This window comes from Lactuca saligna, chromosome 5, assembly GCF_052625555.1.
Source record: "Lactuca saligna cultivar CGN05327 chromosome 5, ASM5262555v1, whole genome shotgun sequence".
NCBI lineage: Eukaryota > Viridiplantae > Streptophyta > Magnoliopsida > Asterales > Asteraceae > Lactuca > Lactuca saligna.
The window spans coordinates 258,940,926-258,959,007 of NC_136421.1; the positions used below are offsets into that span (position 1 = coordinate 258,940,926).

An 18,082-nucleotide genomic window follows, 5' to 3' on the forward strand; every position below is an offset into this window, starting at 1 on the left:
AGCTTAGTTTGGTGGTTTAAAGCTTGGTACAGAGAAGAAGAAGAGTGGAAAGGAGGAACCTTGGAGGCCATATCTTATAGATCTGGGATAGCATCATAATTTGAGACACTCTGAAGGTAAAAAGCTTCCAACTTTCCTCATAGAAGCTTAGATCTAGGTATAAGGAGCTTTGGACCTTTTTACGTCCAAAGATTGGGCCTTTATGGTAAAACTTCGTCCTTAAGATTGGGATTGCCACCCTTAGAGCTAAAAGTGTCCCATGAGTAGTAAAGTTGTCATCTTAAAGGTCCCAATGAGTTAATGCATGAGTTAAAACCTTTTTCCATGGAAATAGATTATTTTTTTTGGAGTTTGAGCTTATGTGAGTCATGTAAGCCATCAAGTAAGCAACTTTATGGTTTAAGACACGGAATAAGACTTGGATCTGAGTTTGTAGCTTTTGAATCGGGGTATTAAGCACTTAATATAAAGTTGACTTAACAGGGTTGTACGTTGGGCGTACAAGGAGGTACGCACGACGTACAAGCCATCAGCCAGTACGCTCAGCGTACCTAGAAATACGCCTCGCGTACGCTACTAGGTTTGGTCTTTGAGTATTTGGGCCTCGGTGTGGGATGTGCTCTGGACTATAGGTCTTTGGGCCTTAGTGGGCCATCAAGAGTCAGTAATTATGGGCCAGATATATGTGTTGGGGTTAGGGTAAGGCCCAATAAAGGAATTGGTAGCGGGCTTGGAACCTTACATAGTGTTGGGCCTTAGTCTTGGGCCTTAGATATGGACCAAGTTGGTTTAGGGGTAGAATGGTCATTTTACCCCGGAGGGTTATTGTATTGGACTAAGTGATGTTTGGTTTTTGTAGTCAGGAAGCCGAAGGGTCAGCAGTTCGGGAATTGCTAGTCAGCAGCCAGAGTAGTAGCCAGAGTAGTATCAACAGGGTTCAGCAGTGCGAGGTGAGTTTCCCTTTTGTGTGAATGGGTCTACGGTCATAATGCCGGCCCACATAGTTATGAGTATGAAGACCCGAGGATTAGCCTTGGGTACTGTTTGCTAATGTGATATTTAGGACCAAGGTCCAATGTCGAACGGGTGCCCAAGGAAATGTTTGCATGATAAAGTATACTTGTTGTCTTTGTGATACTTGTATGTGGCTAGTAGGGAGGTGAGTGTGGGCGAGGTCCTGTATCTCACGATTAGCAGAGTATGGATGGGGTTACATATCTCATTAGTAGACGAACAGGGCAAGGCCCGAGTTAGGAAAGAAATGAGTGTGGGTTGGGCCCGTATCTCACTATCAGCAGGAGTATGGATGGGGTTCCATGACTCATCAGTCGCAGGACAGGGGCGGGGCCCAAGATAGGTGAGGCCTTCATACAGTAATGCAGTAGGGTATGTTCAGTTTATATGTTATGTGCTATGGTTATATGTTTGCATGCGTTTAGCGGGCGGAGCCCAGAGACATGCAGGGGACTAAAGTAAAACATGTTTGTATATCGAGCGGGGCTCAGAGACAGGCGGGACCTGGGATCGGGCGTGACCCAATGCTTGCAGTATGTGATTATGCATGTTATGTGGTAGGTTGGCAAACTCACTATGCTTCGTGCTTACGGTTTTCAGTTTTGGTTTCAGGTAGTTCTGGTAGCGGAGGGAAGAGCTCGGGGTGATCGCATGACACACATCATTGTTTAGTCAGCCTGAGATGTTTACTCTGATAATAAGAACATGTTTTGAATTGATACTCCGAATTTATGTTATGAATTATGTTATGGTTTTAGTGATGTTTTTTTAAAGGAAATTTTTTTAGTCATGATTTTTGGGTCGTTACAGATTAATGTTGTATTAATCATATTAACATGTTTTATTAAGATATTAGTGGTATTTACGGACTTTGTTATAATATTAGTCATATTTAATTTTTGAAAATTTAACGAGTTAGCAATTAATGGTCCCTGATTAATCTCCCGATTTATCCCCGCCTAGCCTATTAATCCCTTAACCTCAGTCCACCGCCTAGCTAACGTCGAACGTTTTTTACAACTTTGATATATATATATATATATATATATATATATATATACACACACACACAGAGAGAGAGAGATAGAGAGAGAGGGAGAGAGAGAAAAGGTTGCTCTTAGCGATCTGGAACAACACTAATAGTGATTACACCGAATATAATTGGAATACTTGATTAGATTAGTATGTTTAAAGCATTATCCACAACCAAAAATTGAATTAAAAAGTTGAAGAGGTTGCAAACCTAGTTCTTATATCAATGAATGAAATCTATAAATGTAAGATGTTATATTGACGTTCAATGGATCTGGAATTCAATGAAAAAAAAAGTTTTCTAACACTTCAAATAAATATCTAAATATGTTTTATTGAATAATGCATTTTAGGGAAAAATAATAATAATAGAGTCGTACGAAATATAAAATGATGTCGGACAATCCATTGAACTTTATAAATTTTAATACATTTGGAATACTTAGATTAGTATGTTTGGAATTTGGCCGGATACATTTTATGACAAACAAACTAGACCTTTGAGTTCGGTCGTTGTGTATATGGATAACTATTGTCAACACCACTGTAAAAGAGTTTGAACCGAGATGCTTGTTGAAATATTTCGAATAGGTTTCCATTTAATTCGGTTATCGTTTCCAAAAAAAACACGGTTGCTTCAATTGAAAGGGCTTTTTGAGGAACGGTTACGAGTTTTCCAAATTTCAAGACAAAAAGGTTACTAATTAATGGATGAAAAAGGAAAAGCATGCATGGGTAACTCACCCGCACACAACAATGAGGAAAAAAGAAAATGGTGTCCGCATGACTCACATTTAGGTGACTAGAAAGGCAGTATAAGCAACTCTATATATACCTTAAGGGGGTCTTTTGTCTTTCACAAGCAATTCAACTTATCATAACAACTTTACTATCCATAATTAAATAACATTGTCTTTTAATTCTTCTTGGATCTTCATGTCTGCACAAAGTGACTTTGCCAATCGAATTCCTGAAAACAATGTGTCTGTAGAGGAGGGTTTTGACTACTCGCAAAGGGGACAGTGGCTTCGTGCAGCTGTCCTAGGAGCCAATGATGGTTTAGTTTCGGTTGCTTCTTTGATGATGGGTGTTGGAGCCGTTAAACATGATGTCAAAGCCATGATTCTCACAGGCTTTGCTGGGCTTGTTGCAGGTGCGTGTAGCATGGCAATTGGAGAATATGTGTCTGTGTCCTCTCAGCTTGACATAGAGGTATCTCAGGTTAAAAGGGAGAAAAGAATGGGAGTAAGTAGTGAGGAAACTGAGAATGAACAGTTGCCAAACCCCATGCAGGCAGCTGCAGCATCGGCCCTTGCGTTTATGTTTGGGGCTATTGTGCCGTTGCTTGCTGCTTCCTTCATAGTGGACCATAAGGTGAGGCTGGGTGTGGTTGTGGCTGCCGTAACAGTTGCACTGGTGGTGTTTGGATGGATTGGTGCTTTTCTAGGGGGAACTCCGGTGGTGAAGTCTTGTCTACGGGTTCTGGTGGGAGGTTGGCTGGCTATGGTCATTACATTTGGGTTGACCAAGTTGATTGGCTCCAGTGGACTATGACTTTAGATGCCATTGTTGTTTTTACTCATCGAATTTGTTCTTTTACTTTCGTATAATGCTGTTTTGGAACCCTACTTTTCGCAAGACAATAAGTAATTAATGAATAAAAGTGGTCAGATGTCAAAACATTGTTCCATAACTCGGTCAAAAATCAAGTTCGTTACATAAAACATAAAAACAAATATATATATATATATATATATATATATATATATATATATATATATATATATATATATATATATATATATATATATATATATATATATATATATATATATAGAGAGAGAGAGAGAGATTTGTTTGGGATCGTTTTTGGAAATAATTTATTAATTTATTGATTTTTGGTCAAACAAGTTAAAAAAGTATAATAGTTCAATAACTAAAATCATTTTTGAAACAACTTTTCTATAAGCTTCAAGAATGAATTTTGGAAAACATTGAAGAATCTACTCTTTGAAATACTTTTGGATTTTTTATTCTAAAATTACCATAATATCTTTATTTAACCATAAAAACATATTTTTAATCATTTTATGTGTAAAGCCTAAGTTACACTTATTTAAAAAAAAAAAAAAAAAAAAAAAAAAACTTCTGTCAATTATTTTCCAAAAATGTTATTTTTTTATTTTTTTTTTTAAACCAAAAAGTCAATAAAGACTTTCCCTCAAAAACACTTTTGAGGATCAAAAATCAATTTCAAACATAACCTTATAACAATTTAGCAAAAAGCTAAGATATTAAATAACATTTCAAATACCAACTTATATGCTCATTTTCTAGAATGTTTGAGGGGCTAATGATAGATGTGATAAATTAAGTAATTATATATTATACAAAAGAATTTCGTACTTACTATAATAGTCTAAATTTTAAATATTATATTTATATTTTATAAACTTTCAAAATACTAGATTTATCAAAAAAAAAATTTAAAACTTTTATTATCATTTAAAATTTTTATTTTTTATCAGTTAACTATTATATTATTCTTATAAATCTAAGTTTAAAATATAATCATTACAAAATTTTAAAATATCATATTTATCTAAATTTTTATATTAATTAATTTTAATTAATTAAAAACTATAAATAACTAAATAGTTTAATGTTGTTGAAGTATTTTTTTTCACTCTCGTCACTCTATTTTCATTGTTGAGGCTTTAAAAAAGTAAGATCAATATATTTTTATATTGTCAACTAATTTATAACCCGTGAGAACCATGGTTATAAAATTAATTAAATTTTTATATTAAAATAAAAATTATTAATCAATTATTTTGAATAAATTATTACTTAACATATATATTTTTTAGTTATATAAAGTTATAATCGTTGATTTAAATAAATACACGAAGTTATATCATATTATTTTATTTTTTAATCTAATGTTGTTATTTCAATATAATTAAAGTGAAAAAATTTGAAAGTTAAAATTTAAAATTTAATGTGATTAGGATGAGAAATTTAAATTTTGAAATTTGAAATGCATAATTAATATGTTAACAAGTAGCATAACTAGAGACATATAATTTTAATGAGGAGTTCTAATATATTCCCACTTGTCAATAGGATATTAAACATATTCATTTATTAGAATAGGAAGATGTTGCACCACATTGTAATTGGAAGATGTAAAATTATTTGGTACAAACATATCGGATCAATGTGGTTTTGGGTGGTAGAGTGTGCATAGGATGGTGTTCTTGTTTGACATTGGATGGCCCGTCCCTTCCGTATAATAGTCAAATGATTAAAAAAAGATTTAAAATGATTATAATATGTTTCAAAATGTAAAAAACAAGGATTTAAGCAAACATGAGATTTTAAATGTTTATGAAAAATAGATATGATATTTAAAAATTACATTTGACAAATATAAGATTTTAGTATTTAAAAATGATATATACAAAATCTTTTCTTATTATTTACATGTTTGTAGTTTACTATATGCGGGCAGGGTTGGTTAAATAATTTGGGGGCTTTAAGCAAACAAAAAAATTAAAACCTTCAAATAAACAAACAGTTTCAAACTTAAAACTTTTACTTTTATAAACAAATATTTTTACCACCAAGTCAAACGTCAACTTGTCTTTATAACTCAAGAATATATATATATATATATATATATATATATATATATATATATATATATATATATATATATATATATATAATAGAATAAGTTTTAAAATTATAAGGAGCCCTTTAAATTGGATCTTAAGTCTTTGTTTAGTTTTGGAGAAGGTAGTGTTGTTTAGAGAGTAAATTACACGAATGGTTCCTATGGTTTGGGGTAATTTACGCGTTTGGTCCCTAACTTATTTTTTTAACTCGAAAGGTCCCTATTGTTTGTTTTTGTCATGCGCTTGGTCCCTACTATTTGTTTTTGTTACGCGTTTGGTCCCTACCTTACTTAAAAAGACTATTATTTAAATAGAAAAAAATGATGGGGTATGTAAGGTAAGGTGAGATGGATGAGGTTGAGGGTGTGTTTATTTAAATAAATTAAAAAATCAAGGGCAAAATAGTCTTTTTAGGTAAGACAGGGACCAAACGCGTAACAAAAACAAACAGTAGGGACCTTCCGAGTTAAAAAAATAAGTAAGGGACCAAACACGTAATTTACCCTAAACCATAGGGACCATTAGTGTAATTTACTCTTGTTTAAATTATGAAAGTTATTAATGAATATACAAAAGTCATCAAATAGCCCTTGATATTCATTTGAAAACAATGTTAAAATGAATATACAAATTAACTATCATCAAATTAAGCTTATTAATGTATATTTTTATTAGATGTTATTATAAGGAAAGAATTTCATGTTATACTCATTATTATTATAAATTATAAATTTTTTTTAAGAGCATCCACACTAGAATAACTTTATAGGAAAGGTTTTTTCATTAAAGCCAAAAATATCTCCCACGATATAAATATTTTTCAGTGTTCTTTTTGTTCAATTTTTATATATGTTGCTTAGTTATAATTTATTGAAAAACAATGTTACCCATTTAATCATCGAAAAAGCTCATTGCTACGGCTTGTTAATTAATAAGCTATTTCAAAAAGCTTGAGTTAAAAAAAAAAAAAAAAAAAAAAAAAAAAACTCCACTTAACTTTTTTTTTTTTTTTCAAATTTGAAATGCTTTTTGGTTTGAAATAGGTTGTACAAATCTTATATTGAGGATGCTCTAAGTTCATTGATGAAGAAAATGTTATATTGTTATTGTATGTATGTGCATTTGCCCATATGTATAGTTAGCCGTCCAACCCCATATATATAATAGGGAACTAATGAGGGTCGTGATAATCACAACCTTAGAGCGGAGTTTGATTACGGTTAAGCGAAATGGTAACTTAAATAGTACAATGTAAAAAGATAATATCTATATAAGTATGTATTCTTTGTAAGAAGTTTAAATTGAAAATTTACTATTTTAGAAATGGTAAAAGTGTAAAAATATAATGTGTTTACTGAAAATTTTGCATTAAATTCTTTGATGGAATGAAAAACAAAGAACTTGCAGGTTGCAACTTGTATCCTAAAGTAATTCAAACAAAAAAGTGTATTTTTTTCTAAAAAAGATTAAAAGTGATGGTTCCAAAAGAAAAAGTTTGTCTTTCAACTAATGACAAAAAGATCATTCTCATAACAAAGTATTTTTGCCAATCAAACCGATGACTACCGCATCTCATATTCAGATGTATCGATTCATTTCAACCTCATTCTCAATTTCTTCTATAAGTACCCCTCATCAGGTCCAAAAGACTCCAATTACGCATATAACTGTCCAAAGGCTACACTTAATGAATTAGCAACATCATCAAGTAAAGGTTTCACAACATGCAACTTAGTTTTGAATCAAGTAAATTTGTCACGATTAAGCAATGACATGAGAGATGTCATTAAATAAGTGCCCATTAAATATTTGGCTATAAGAACATATATGTGATCTTGTAATAGGCATAAATGTAATTTAATACCCCAATAAGTTAATGATTACCTCAGTTTGAAATTCTTTAGCCTATACAACAATGACTTCACCAGCAAGCACTATAGCTTTATATACTAGACCGAAGTAATCTTACTATAATACTTGGAAAATGAAAATTAATTGGTACAAAATGGAGAAATTGTACAATAGCATATTGTTCTTTCTTTATAATCTTGCCACCAAAAATTTGGTTGCTTTGGTATTATATATGTAGTTGTTACATAGATTCAATTCATAGTTTTATACACAAAATTCACAACTTAATAAAAATTCATTATACATTAATTCACATACTAAATATAAACTCTACCATCACCAACTACCATATGTTGTCATTAACTACTTGTTACATCGTCACAACCGTCCTTCTTCCAAATCAAATTTGTATAGATAAAATCATGTGTTGACATCTTAAATTATATATTCACAGTTTAATAAACATACTAATTTATTCATTCAAAGTTTAATGCAAAAGAATTATAAAAATTAATACATTTTACATATTTATATAACACAAAAAATAAATATATTCACAAAACAATGAATACAAACCTTCATACATAAATAATTCATATGTTAACACAAAATTCACAAAGCTTTTGTAACGTATTAGAGTCAATTCACAGCTTAATATAGTTAATTTACAGTTTAATAAACAAAATTCATAATTTAATACACAAAAATTATACATTCACAACCATATTCTCAACTTAAGACATATATATATATATATATATATATATATATATATATATATATATATATATATATATATATATATGCATTCGGATCTAGAGGCTAATGTTTCTCTTTAAGTTTAATTTACATAATATTAACAATTTGAAGTTTACATAATTTATTTAAAGTTGGAGAAAATCATATATGTGTATAATGTTTTCTTTCATCTCATATTTCATTAGCAAAAACAAAAATTCATTAAAATAATTACAATTTAATACCATCAATTCACAGCTTAATACACTTAATTCACAGTTTAATACATAAAAAATATACATTTAAAGTCATATTCTCAACTTAATAGATTCAGACACTAATTTACAACTTAAAACATATAAAAATTTATGAATTCACAGCTTAAAACTTAGATTTTTCTTATTAATAATAGTTAAAACTAACATTGACAAAACTAAACAATATAATCAATTCACAGCTTCATACAACCAATTTAATGTTTAATACATAAAATTCACAGCTTAATATAATAAATTTACAGTTTAATACATAAAAATTATACATTTACAACCATATTCTCAGCATAATAGACTAGTTCATATACTAATTCACAGCTTAATACTTTAAAAACTCATGAATTCATAGCTTAAAAACTTATATTTTCTTATTAATAAAAGTTAAAACTAACATTAACATAACTAAACAATAATTGGAACATTAAACCAACACAATTTACAACTTAAAAAGAGTTGAACTCATAGTATTTGAAAAAACATTAACATAATATCTCACATTATAAATTCAATTCACATCATAACAACAAGAAAACATAATCTGTTTAAAACATTAAATTCACACCTGAACAAATAAGATAACAAACTTAGATTTACAACTTAATAGCAAGTAAAAATAAGATTAACAAAAGTAAAAAAAAAAAAACAAAACAAAACAAAAAAAAAACAAATAAGAAACTAAAACATTAAATTTACAGTTTACCATAAGTAAAAACAATCAACACAAAAATTGATATACCTAAAAGATGGTTGTGAGCTAGCAGTGGTTCACCGAAGCTGGGAGGTAGCAGTAGTGGTGGTGGTTGATGGCGATCTTTGATGTGATCACTAAATCTCATCGTAGATAGTTGATCTGGAGATATAAATCATAGACTAGAGATGGACATCGTAGATCTGTCACCAGAGAGTGTAGATCTATCATCAGAGATCGTAGATCTAGACCGAAAAACTTCAGATCTGAGAGTCTCGTTGATGAAATCGTGAGTCTGATGTTCAGGTTCGTCTATGGTGAAGATGAAGCCTCCAAAAAAGGTAAAAATGGTAGTGGATAAGGAAGACCAGGTTGTTGTAAAATGGTGGTATAAAGTTACTCATCAGAGGTGGTGGCGGTAGAAACACCAACAACGACTCGAAAATCACATAACTAACACTAAAGACGAGAGATTGGATCTGTCAAAAGTTGAATTCTCTTAGATCTAACCAGATCTATATAGATGTGGACTAGGAACACCATCGGAGACAAGAAAAACCATCAGAATCGCTCAGATCTTACCAGATATGAACAACAATAACAAAGGAAAGTCGTCGGAATCAACATCTGTCGGAGATCACATACGTCGAGTGGTTTTGGTTCGAACAAAGCTTGTAGATTTGATAGGAGAAGAAAATGACATGTGAGTTTTGATGGTGGTGGCGGTCGACGGTGGCAGTCAACATTGGTGGTAGCGGTCGGTGGTAGTGTTATTCGGAGAAAAGGGAGGTAGAGTTTCTGTTCTTGAAGATGGGTGGAGAGAGAATAAGAGAAGTTGAGAGAAGATATTATTTAGATTTTTGGAAAATTAGGAGAAAATGTAATCAGATCTAATAGATCTGAATCAAAATAATGGCCTATAAAAAAGACCATTATGCCCTTTTATCTTTTTGCAATTTATAAAACTAATTTTAAAATTAGTAGTTCTTAGGGTTCTTAACTTTTTATGGTTCTCATTTGAACCTTAACCTATATATATATATATATATATATATATATATATATATATATATATATATATATATATATGAATATAAAAGTTATTTCATTCAGTTTCATTACCCTTTGTAATATGTCGAGTAAAGGGGATACTTTCATGAATATTACATGTCAAACAAAATACACATATAAATTATAGTATGTATAATTTATGGAACTCTAATACTATTTTCATTACTCAGTTATACAAAGTTTAACGGTATACTCTTGTACAAATATTTTATATTCAAGTATACTAGAAAAGGAACATACTATCAGTTCATTAATTTCAAAATGACTTTTCATCATTATTATACATGTAAACATCAATATGGTTTTTGTGAGACAATATTCACTCACTTATTCATTTAAGCAATACTATTAAAGACCTGATAATTTATAACCAGAATCTCCCGACAGAGAGTGAGACAAATGTGTATAGATCTATACGGGATTGACAATCCCGCGCTCGAACTGTTCGCTACAGTTAGGCTGACATGCCAACGAGTGACAATTGGCGTTACAATTCTAACGCCCATAAAGCGTTGTATCATACCGGCTAGTCTTAGTAGGGTTATAATAACTCACAAAAAGATATTAAAAATATGTTTAGTGTATGAATAATTAAACCAAAGTGTATGAATACAAAGTACTAGTTTTACAACGATAGGATTTACAGTATTATATTATAACTTATAATTACAGCTGGTGAAGCCAGGTATACTCACATTTACAGGGATTTCAAATAGTATAATTACAGAACTTGGAAAACATAAACAATACAGAAAACATTCTTGTTATAGTTTTATTGTGAATTAAATCTATGTTATACTATTTTTTGGTAAAACAATACTTATACAGAAGGGTTTTATGGTATTAAAACTACCTTCAATTATTTTAGAAAATATTAGATTTTTTGGAACAGTAAACATTCTCACGATTTCAAGGAACAGATAACAAACTTCTAAACAGAAATACTTATGTACTCACCAACTTAAATGTTGATACTATCTTTTTCAAAAAACTTGTATTCTCATGGAACCAGTAAACAGGTACATCCCTAAGATTTTGAGAAGGCGGAGCAGTATAGAGTTGCGTCTTTTGTCTTTTGCTATATCTATTTTGGCGTCAATATACAATGATTGAACACACATGTAAAACTTATACTTTATTATTGCAATGGTTGTTGTATTTTTATTACTATGATGCATGTGTTGTGATACATAACATGACGTCATCCACCCCGGACGTTTCCGCCGCTCCGGTTTAGGGGTGTGACACAAGACACTGGATTTGAATTGGTTGGTTTAGGAACCAATTCCTAATTCTGGTTTTTCATTAGAGCAGTGTACTCTTATTCCATGATAGTGATCCACTCCTTTATAAGGAAAGCTTATTGGTACGAATCATGTTCTATTGCTACATCTTCAATTACAACAACATTTGTGTATATGGGATTTAGTTTCTTCTATCTTGATGATCTCTCAGACTCAAGTTTTCACCACCATCTTCATTATTGATTCTTAGATCAAAACTACCAGTTTTCCATGGTCTAGAACTTTGGGATTGAGCTTCATCATCCTCTATAATAACATCTACTTCATCAAGTTTTAAGTTGGCATCAGAGGATTCAAGTTTATCTTTAAGTAGACCCGAATTTGTAAGTACTTCATGATTTGTTGACCACCATGATGAAGCTTCATCAAATACAACATTCCTTGAAGTGGAGCACTTTTATGTGGTTGGGTCAAAACAACATAATCCTTTCCTCTCTTGATTGTATCCCACAAAAATACATCAAATTGCCATCTTTCCCATTTTGCTACAAAGATGATTAGGCACGAAAACATGAGCAATGCAGCCAAACACTCAAAAATAACTTACATTAGGCTTTATATTCCATAGCTTCTTAAATGGTAACAAGTATTTGAGCCCTTTTTGAGGTATTATATTGATTGCATAAGCTGCAGTCTTTATAGCTTCTACCCAGAAACACCCTTGTACATTCTTATCATGTAACATGTTGCCACAAATCTCAGAAAGATAACGATTCTTTCTCTCTAAAATTTCATTTTTCTATGGCATATTGGGACAAGTCAGTTGCCGTTTAATCTTGTGTTTCTTCAAGTACATTGAAAATTCATCAGCAAGGTACTCTCGTCCATTATCTGAGTGTAGACAACATATATTACCTCTAGTTTCTCACTCAGCTTCAAGTTTAAACTCCTTAAACTTCATGAACACTTCTGGCTTTTCTTTCATAAAATATATCCATACATATCTTAAGAAATCATTAATGAAAGTTACCATATACCTCATACCTTTTATTGATGGTTGTTTCACAAGTTCGAAGACATCAGAATGAACGAGTTCTAAGGGAGCTTTTGGTTGATACTTTGAAATTTTGAAGGGTTGTTGATGCGTTTTTCCAAATTGACACCCAACACAAATAATATGCTTACGGGTTATAGTTGAGGAAGTCCTTTCACCATCTGTTTCTTTATCATTTAGTCAAGTTTATTATAGCTCATGTGACTTAATCTCATAAGCCACAGGTCTCCATTTTGGTCTTTTCTACAAATGTTGTCTCAGTCGACATGACATAAATCGAATCAACCCGTCGTCCCTTTAGTATAGGTTTTGATCGATTTTTTTATCGATTTTGAATTTTTTGAAGATCTTCACATCATTCGGAACACACAAACATAGTGACCAGATGAGGCAAATTGTCAAACTGAAAGAAGATTCTTCTTCCTAACCGGAACATGGTAGCCACTTTCAAGTCTCAATTATGTGTTGTTATCTACTAGACAAAACACTACAATGCAAACATGTGCAATTAAGAGTTTAGAGTTATCGACTGTCAAAACCACCCGACTACCGTTATAACTGATAGAATCTTGAAGTTTCTTATGCTCTTGAAGTTTCTTATGCTCTCTGGCCATATGGTTTGAACATCCAAAGTCAACAATCCATTCATTAAGACTATTTTCACTATTTTCAGCGGTTGCACTAAACGCCACCTCATCCTTGACTTGTGCATACAAAGCTTCTATGTCCCAAACTTCTTCTTCTTTTGATGCTGTAATATTAGCCTCTTCCAGCTGTTTTGATCGACAGATGCATGCCATATGTCAGTTACGGTCGCAATTATGAAACTTGAAAGGAAGTCATGTTCTTGGAATGATGGTTCTTTTGTTTATCCTTATATTGTTCTCCTTTTTTAAACTTATGAGTCTTTTTTCCCCGACTCATAGTTTCTATTTTTATCAGAGCTTTTTTTGTAGTGTTGGCTAGACTGTGATCGATATTTTCCTTTACCCTTTTCTACATAGATGGCTTCTTTATCAGTCTTAATTGAGGCCCCACTCATCTGCTTCACAAAGGCTTCTTGTTCGGCTAAGAGATTCTCAAACTCATAAAGAGAAGGTTGGGTGGCCCAACCTTGAACCGCTGCTACAAAGCTTCTGAATTCTGTTTTTAGAACGTGAATTATAATCCTTTTCATCATTGGTTCACTTATCTATGATTGAGAATCAAGTTATGTAATTTCTCTGCATGTAGACTTTACGTTGTGAAGTATTAGGGAATTGCCATATCCCTCTAAGTCACAAATAGTAATTCATTCTCAAGAAGTTGTAACTTAGCATAATTCTTCTTAGAGAATAAGGTTTTCAACATATCCCACGCCTCCTATGGAGCCACTACATCCTAATATGTTCCATAGTATCTTCTTCAACTGTTGTTTTTAAAAACAAACGTGGCCTTACCTGCTTTAATCTTCCACTTGCATAAGTTTTCATTGTTGTTTTCTTCCTTCAGTTCACTTGTCTCCGACCCATTAACAACTTCCCAAATATCTTGCCATTACATGTACGACATGATGCAGGTAGACGATGTGTTTTAATTCTGGTTGTTAAGTTTCTTCACTCTACCAGTAGTTTGAAGGTCTTCCATTGAACCAAGCTTTGATACCGGTTTGTTGAACTTGAAGGCTAAAAGAACACACTTTTACACACAATAAGATTACACAAGAAAGCACAAACAAGAAGAAGGAAAAATTGCTTATGCATTGACATGAAAACACCTGAACATAGCATGCCTTATGAGGCTTATAGGAGAAAAGAAATCTAACTACTACATGGTAACTTCTACCAACACTACTAGAAAAACCGTGATCTAATACGGTTGAACGTCTACATATAGTACAAATGATGAGCCGTATTAATAGAGGGGGGTATTAGATTAAACTAACTAATAGAGTACGGCTATTTAACCGTACTCTATATCCTATTATATCTCAATCAAAAATACAATCTAATACAATCATAAATCAATATAATACATGATATAACCGTACTTGAATCAATATAATACATGAATATAACCGTACTTGAATCACTAACACAAACGTACTAGATATATACATACATATTATTGATTTTCATGACATTCTAGCCCATTCCAGCCCTAATCAGTAGCCAACCAACCCCAATATATGATTCCATTCCCTCCCTATTATATTTACACAAATACAATTCCATTCCAAACCAGAACAAATTTTCAGAAACAAATATTAATGTACCTTAATAAGAGTAATTAAATATCGGGGCCATTGAATTTCTATTACATCTTCAATCCAAGATCCTTATCTCTAGCAAGCCCTAGCACTTTTCCAGGAGTGGCAACAACAATATGAGGATATTCATTCTTTAGCAGTTCCTTATGTTGACTTCTCCATAAGCGACAACAACTTTGAGATCAAACAACTATCTACCTAACCTTTCAAACTCATGGCAGATCTATAAGACCAAAAACACAAAAAGTGAGACATGGATGAAAATTAACATTTTCAAATTGTTAGGGGTTACAAATGAAAATCTGACCTGATAAGCTAGTTCTCAGGTGTGGCACAAGACAAGTATAGCAACTTGACCTGCAACAGGATCGATTTGTTGTAGTGTAGATAGAACAAAAACATCGATTTCCCCATTCCAGACTTGGCTTGACAGATGACATCCATTCCTAAGATAGCCTGTGGTATGCACTCATGTTACACTGATGAAGCGAATGAAATCCTTCATAAGTAAAAATTTCGACTTCTTCCTGTAAATGGAAAGGTTCACCAAATCAAATATCTAGCTATAATGATAAGCATGGAAGTAATATTTACCTGAAAATAAGGGAAAGATGAATAAATTATAATTAGCTTAAGCACACATGTACAAAGAAATTAGGAAAGAAACTCGAGAGAAAAAGTAGCAGGTGCATATTAGTATACAATATGTAAATGAATGAAAACAAACATAAGTACAAGACTTTGCCTTCTTAAGGAAGTTCAAAACCAGAATCTATAATGGCTCGAAGAAGCTCTGGTTTCAGCAAGAAGTCTCGAAACCCTAAACCGTGAATTCCAACATACCCCTACAATATCAAGTGAAGTAATATATTATAAGTTTGGGTGACACCAAGATGAATTCAAGACCAAAAATCAAAGTCATGTCTGAAAACTAAATTCTAATAAGTCTTAACACATACAATAATAATGCATACTTGCAGTAACATAATTAACTTCCACATACAATCAATTCTGAAAATATTGACATGTCTATCTTAGGAGAGGTAAGTTCTTAAATACAACATTGCCTACATTAGATAGCCAAAATTCAACCTATTTCCAAGCAAATTGGTTAGTTGAAACTATATTGTATGTTTTTCTTTAACATTAATCACTATTTTTTTTATCAAACTACTATTGATTACCATCTACCTGTAAACATGAGGAGTGTTAGAAAGAAACTGCACTTGTAGGACCTGAAAGCTTAAACCAAACAAATATAGAGCTAAAAATTAACTCAACTTACATACTATGACATATTAAGATCCTTACGTTTAGTGTTACCATTAGATGAAAACGGAGCTCATTTGGAGTATAAAATTTGGTAACAACAACAACCTACCGTATAACAGATAACAAATGTATAAGTGAATGACACTTTATGCTCATATAAATTACAATCAAACCATAGTCATTATAAATTTAATCCAAGTCTGCAATGGTGAATCAATTCAAACATAAAAATCAAAAAATTGATCAAAAACAAATTTAACGAAGTCAATATTAAGGGCCATCAAAAAATTGCAAAAAATTATAGAAGAATATAGATTAATTTATCAAATTCTTAACTTTGGTAATGTTTTTCTTCATCGATGAAGAAATCATAGCTCATGAACAGTGGACCTAGTTCATTAGACATCATATAAGTACAAATACACACCAAATATTTGATTTAGACAGCTATAATGATACAAAAATAAACGTAATTCAATGTTATTACCATCAACATAGACAATTTTGATTGCAAAAGGCGTTATCGCCTAAGTTAGAATGGAGAGATAAGAGAGACAAAGGTTTATCGGAGAACTGGAAATTTGAATTAGAAAGAGAATTACTGCTGCTGATAAATTCTTCATTTGATCCATGTCTCCTCGTCTTCTTCGTTCCCGACTCTTCAAAATTAGGGGTACGAATTGCAAGTTGCGTTTCCCCACAATAAGCATGTCGTCTTCTTCTTTTTTCACTCAAATTGCCACCTTCCTTTTGTATTCTCAGACCTCGTCATAATTGGCACATCACGCTTAGGAGTGTAAGTAGTGATGAAACAACAACCCTATCTCTGATCCGATTTGTCATTCATCTACTCTGATATACATTACATATGATCCTTTTCGCCTTACATATTCCATCGTATTCAAGTAATTAATCATATATCAGATCTTATATCTGAAAAATGAAAGCCCTCGGTATTAGGGCGAAAGCTCTGGTGGTTTCTGTTTGGTCAAAAAAAGGAAAGAGGCGGTGCTCGGGTGAACGTCAGGAGGAGGATAAATGGTGATGTGGGGGTCGTTAGGAGGAGGAGAGGAATGGTTGTTCGGAGAAAGAAATGAAGGTGAGACGAAAAGAACTTTTGCTCGCCTTTGATTAAATAAAAAGAAAGAAAGAAAGAAAGAAAAAACAAGGAAATTAAAATGTTTATGTACATCTTTTATATTTATAATACGTATTTTATTAGAACCGTATTAAATTGTGGTGTATTCTATTATTAATTTTCGAGTAGTGCAATAAAGTAACTACCCGCTAAGAAAAGAGAAATACTGAAAACTTAACGGAAAGAATTAAATACAAAATTGACCAAGTAACTCATGCACATGCATTTAGGTGTTATACTGATGCATATAGGTGTTGTACTTTTAACATTGTCCACGTTAATTAAGTAAAAGATATATTAAAAGAGTACGCTATCATTATGAAATATGCTATTTGTTATAAAGTTATTATCGTTGAACCGACCATAACTTAAAATGTTGTTGCATCCCTTTTGATTGTTGAAACTTAATCAAATAAATAATATGAATGGTAACAATGACAAGTCAAGACGGTATGATATAATGATCAGAACAAAAATGGCACATTATTAATGGTGAGATGCAATCGTAAAACGACAGTTTTAACCACATTCAACAAATAAGTCCATTTCCAAATGTAACAAATTGCACACAAATGGTAGCAATACAATAAGTTTCGTCCATTGTCCAAAAAGGGTCAAAAGCTCATAATAAGCCATGTATCTCTGCGACATTTCTATACCATCAAATCAACCTCGCAAAATATATTAATATATAGCTTTTAAGTTGTATCTTTTAACCAAAAAATTATTATATTGTATAATGAAAGAGTTGCATTATAATTTGTGGATTAATTGCAG

The 18,082-nt window shown here is 31.8% G+C and overlaps 1 protein-coding gene across 1 annotated transcript; it reads left to right on the top strand.

Moving 5' to 3' along the window:
- Positions 1-2,896: 2,896 nt before the first annotated feature.
- Positions 2,897-3,726, top strand: LOC145047533 (vacuolar iron transporter homolog 4-like). Its single transcript, XM_078995824.1, has one exon. The coding sequence runs from the start codon at positions 2,983-2,985 to the stop codon at positions 3,598-3,600; it is 618 nt and encodes a 205-aa protein (XP_078851950.1). The 5' UTR covers positions 2,897-2,982; the 3' UTR covers positions 3,601-3,726.
- Positions 3,727-18,082: the final 14,356 nt, after the last annotated feature.

Excerpts from the sequence above, each read along its gene's own strand:
- LOC145047533 (XM_078995824.1), top strand. The coding sequence starts at position 2,983 with ATGTCTGCACAAAGTGACTTTGCCAATCGAATTCCTGAAAACAATGTG.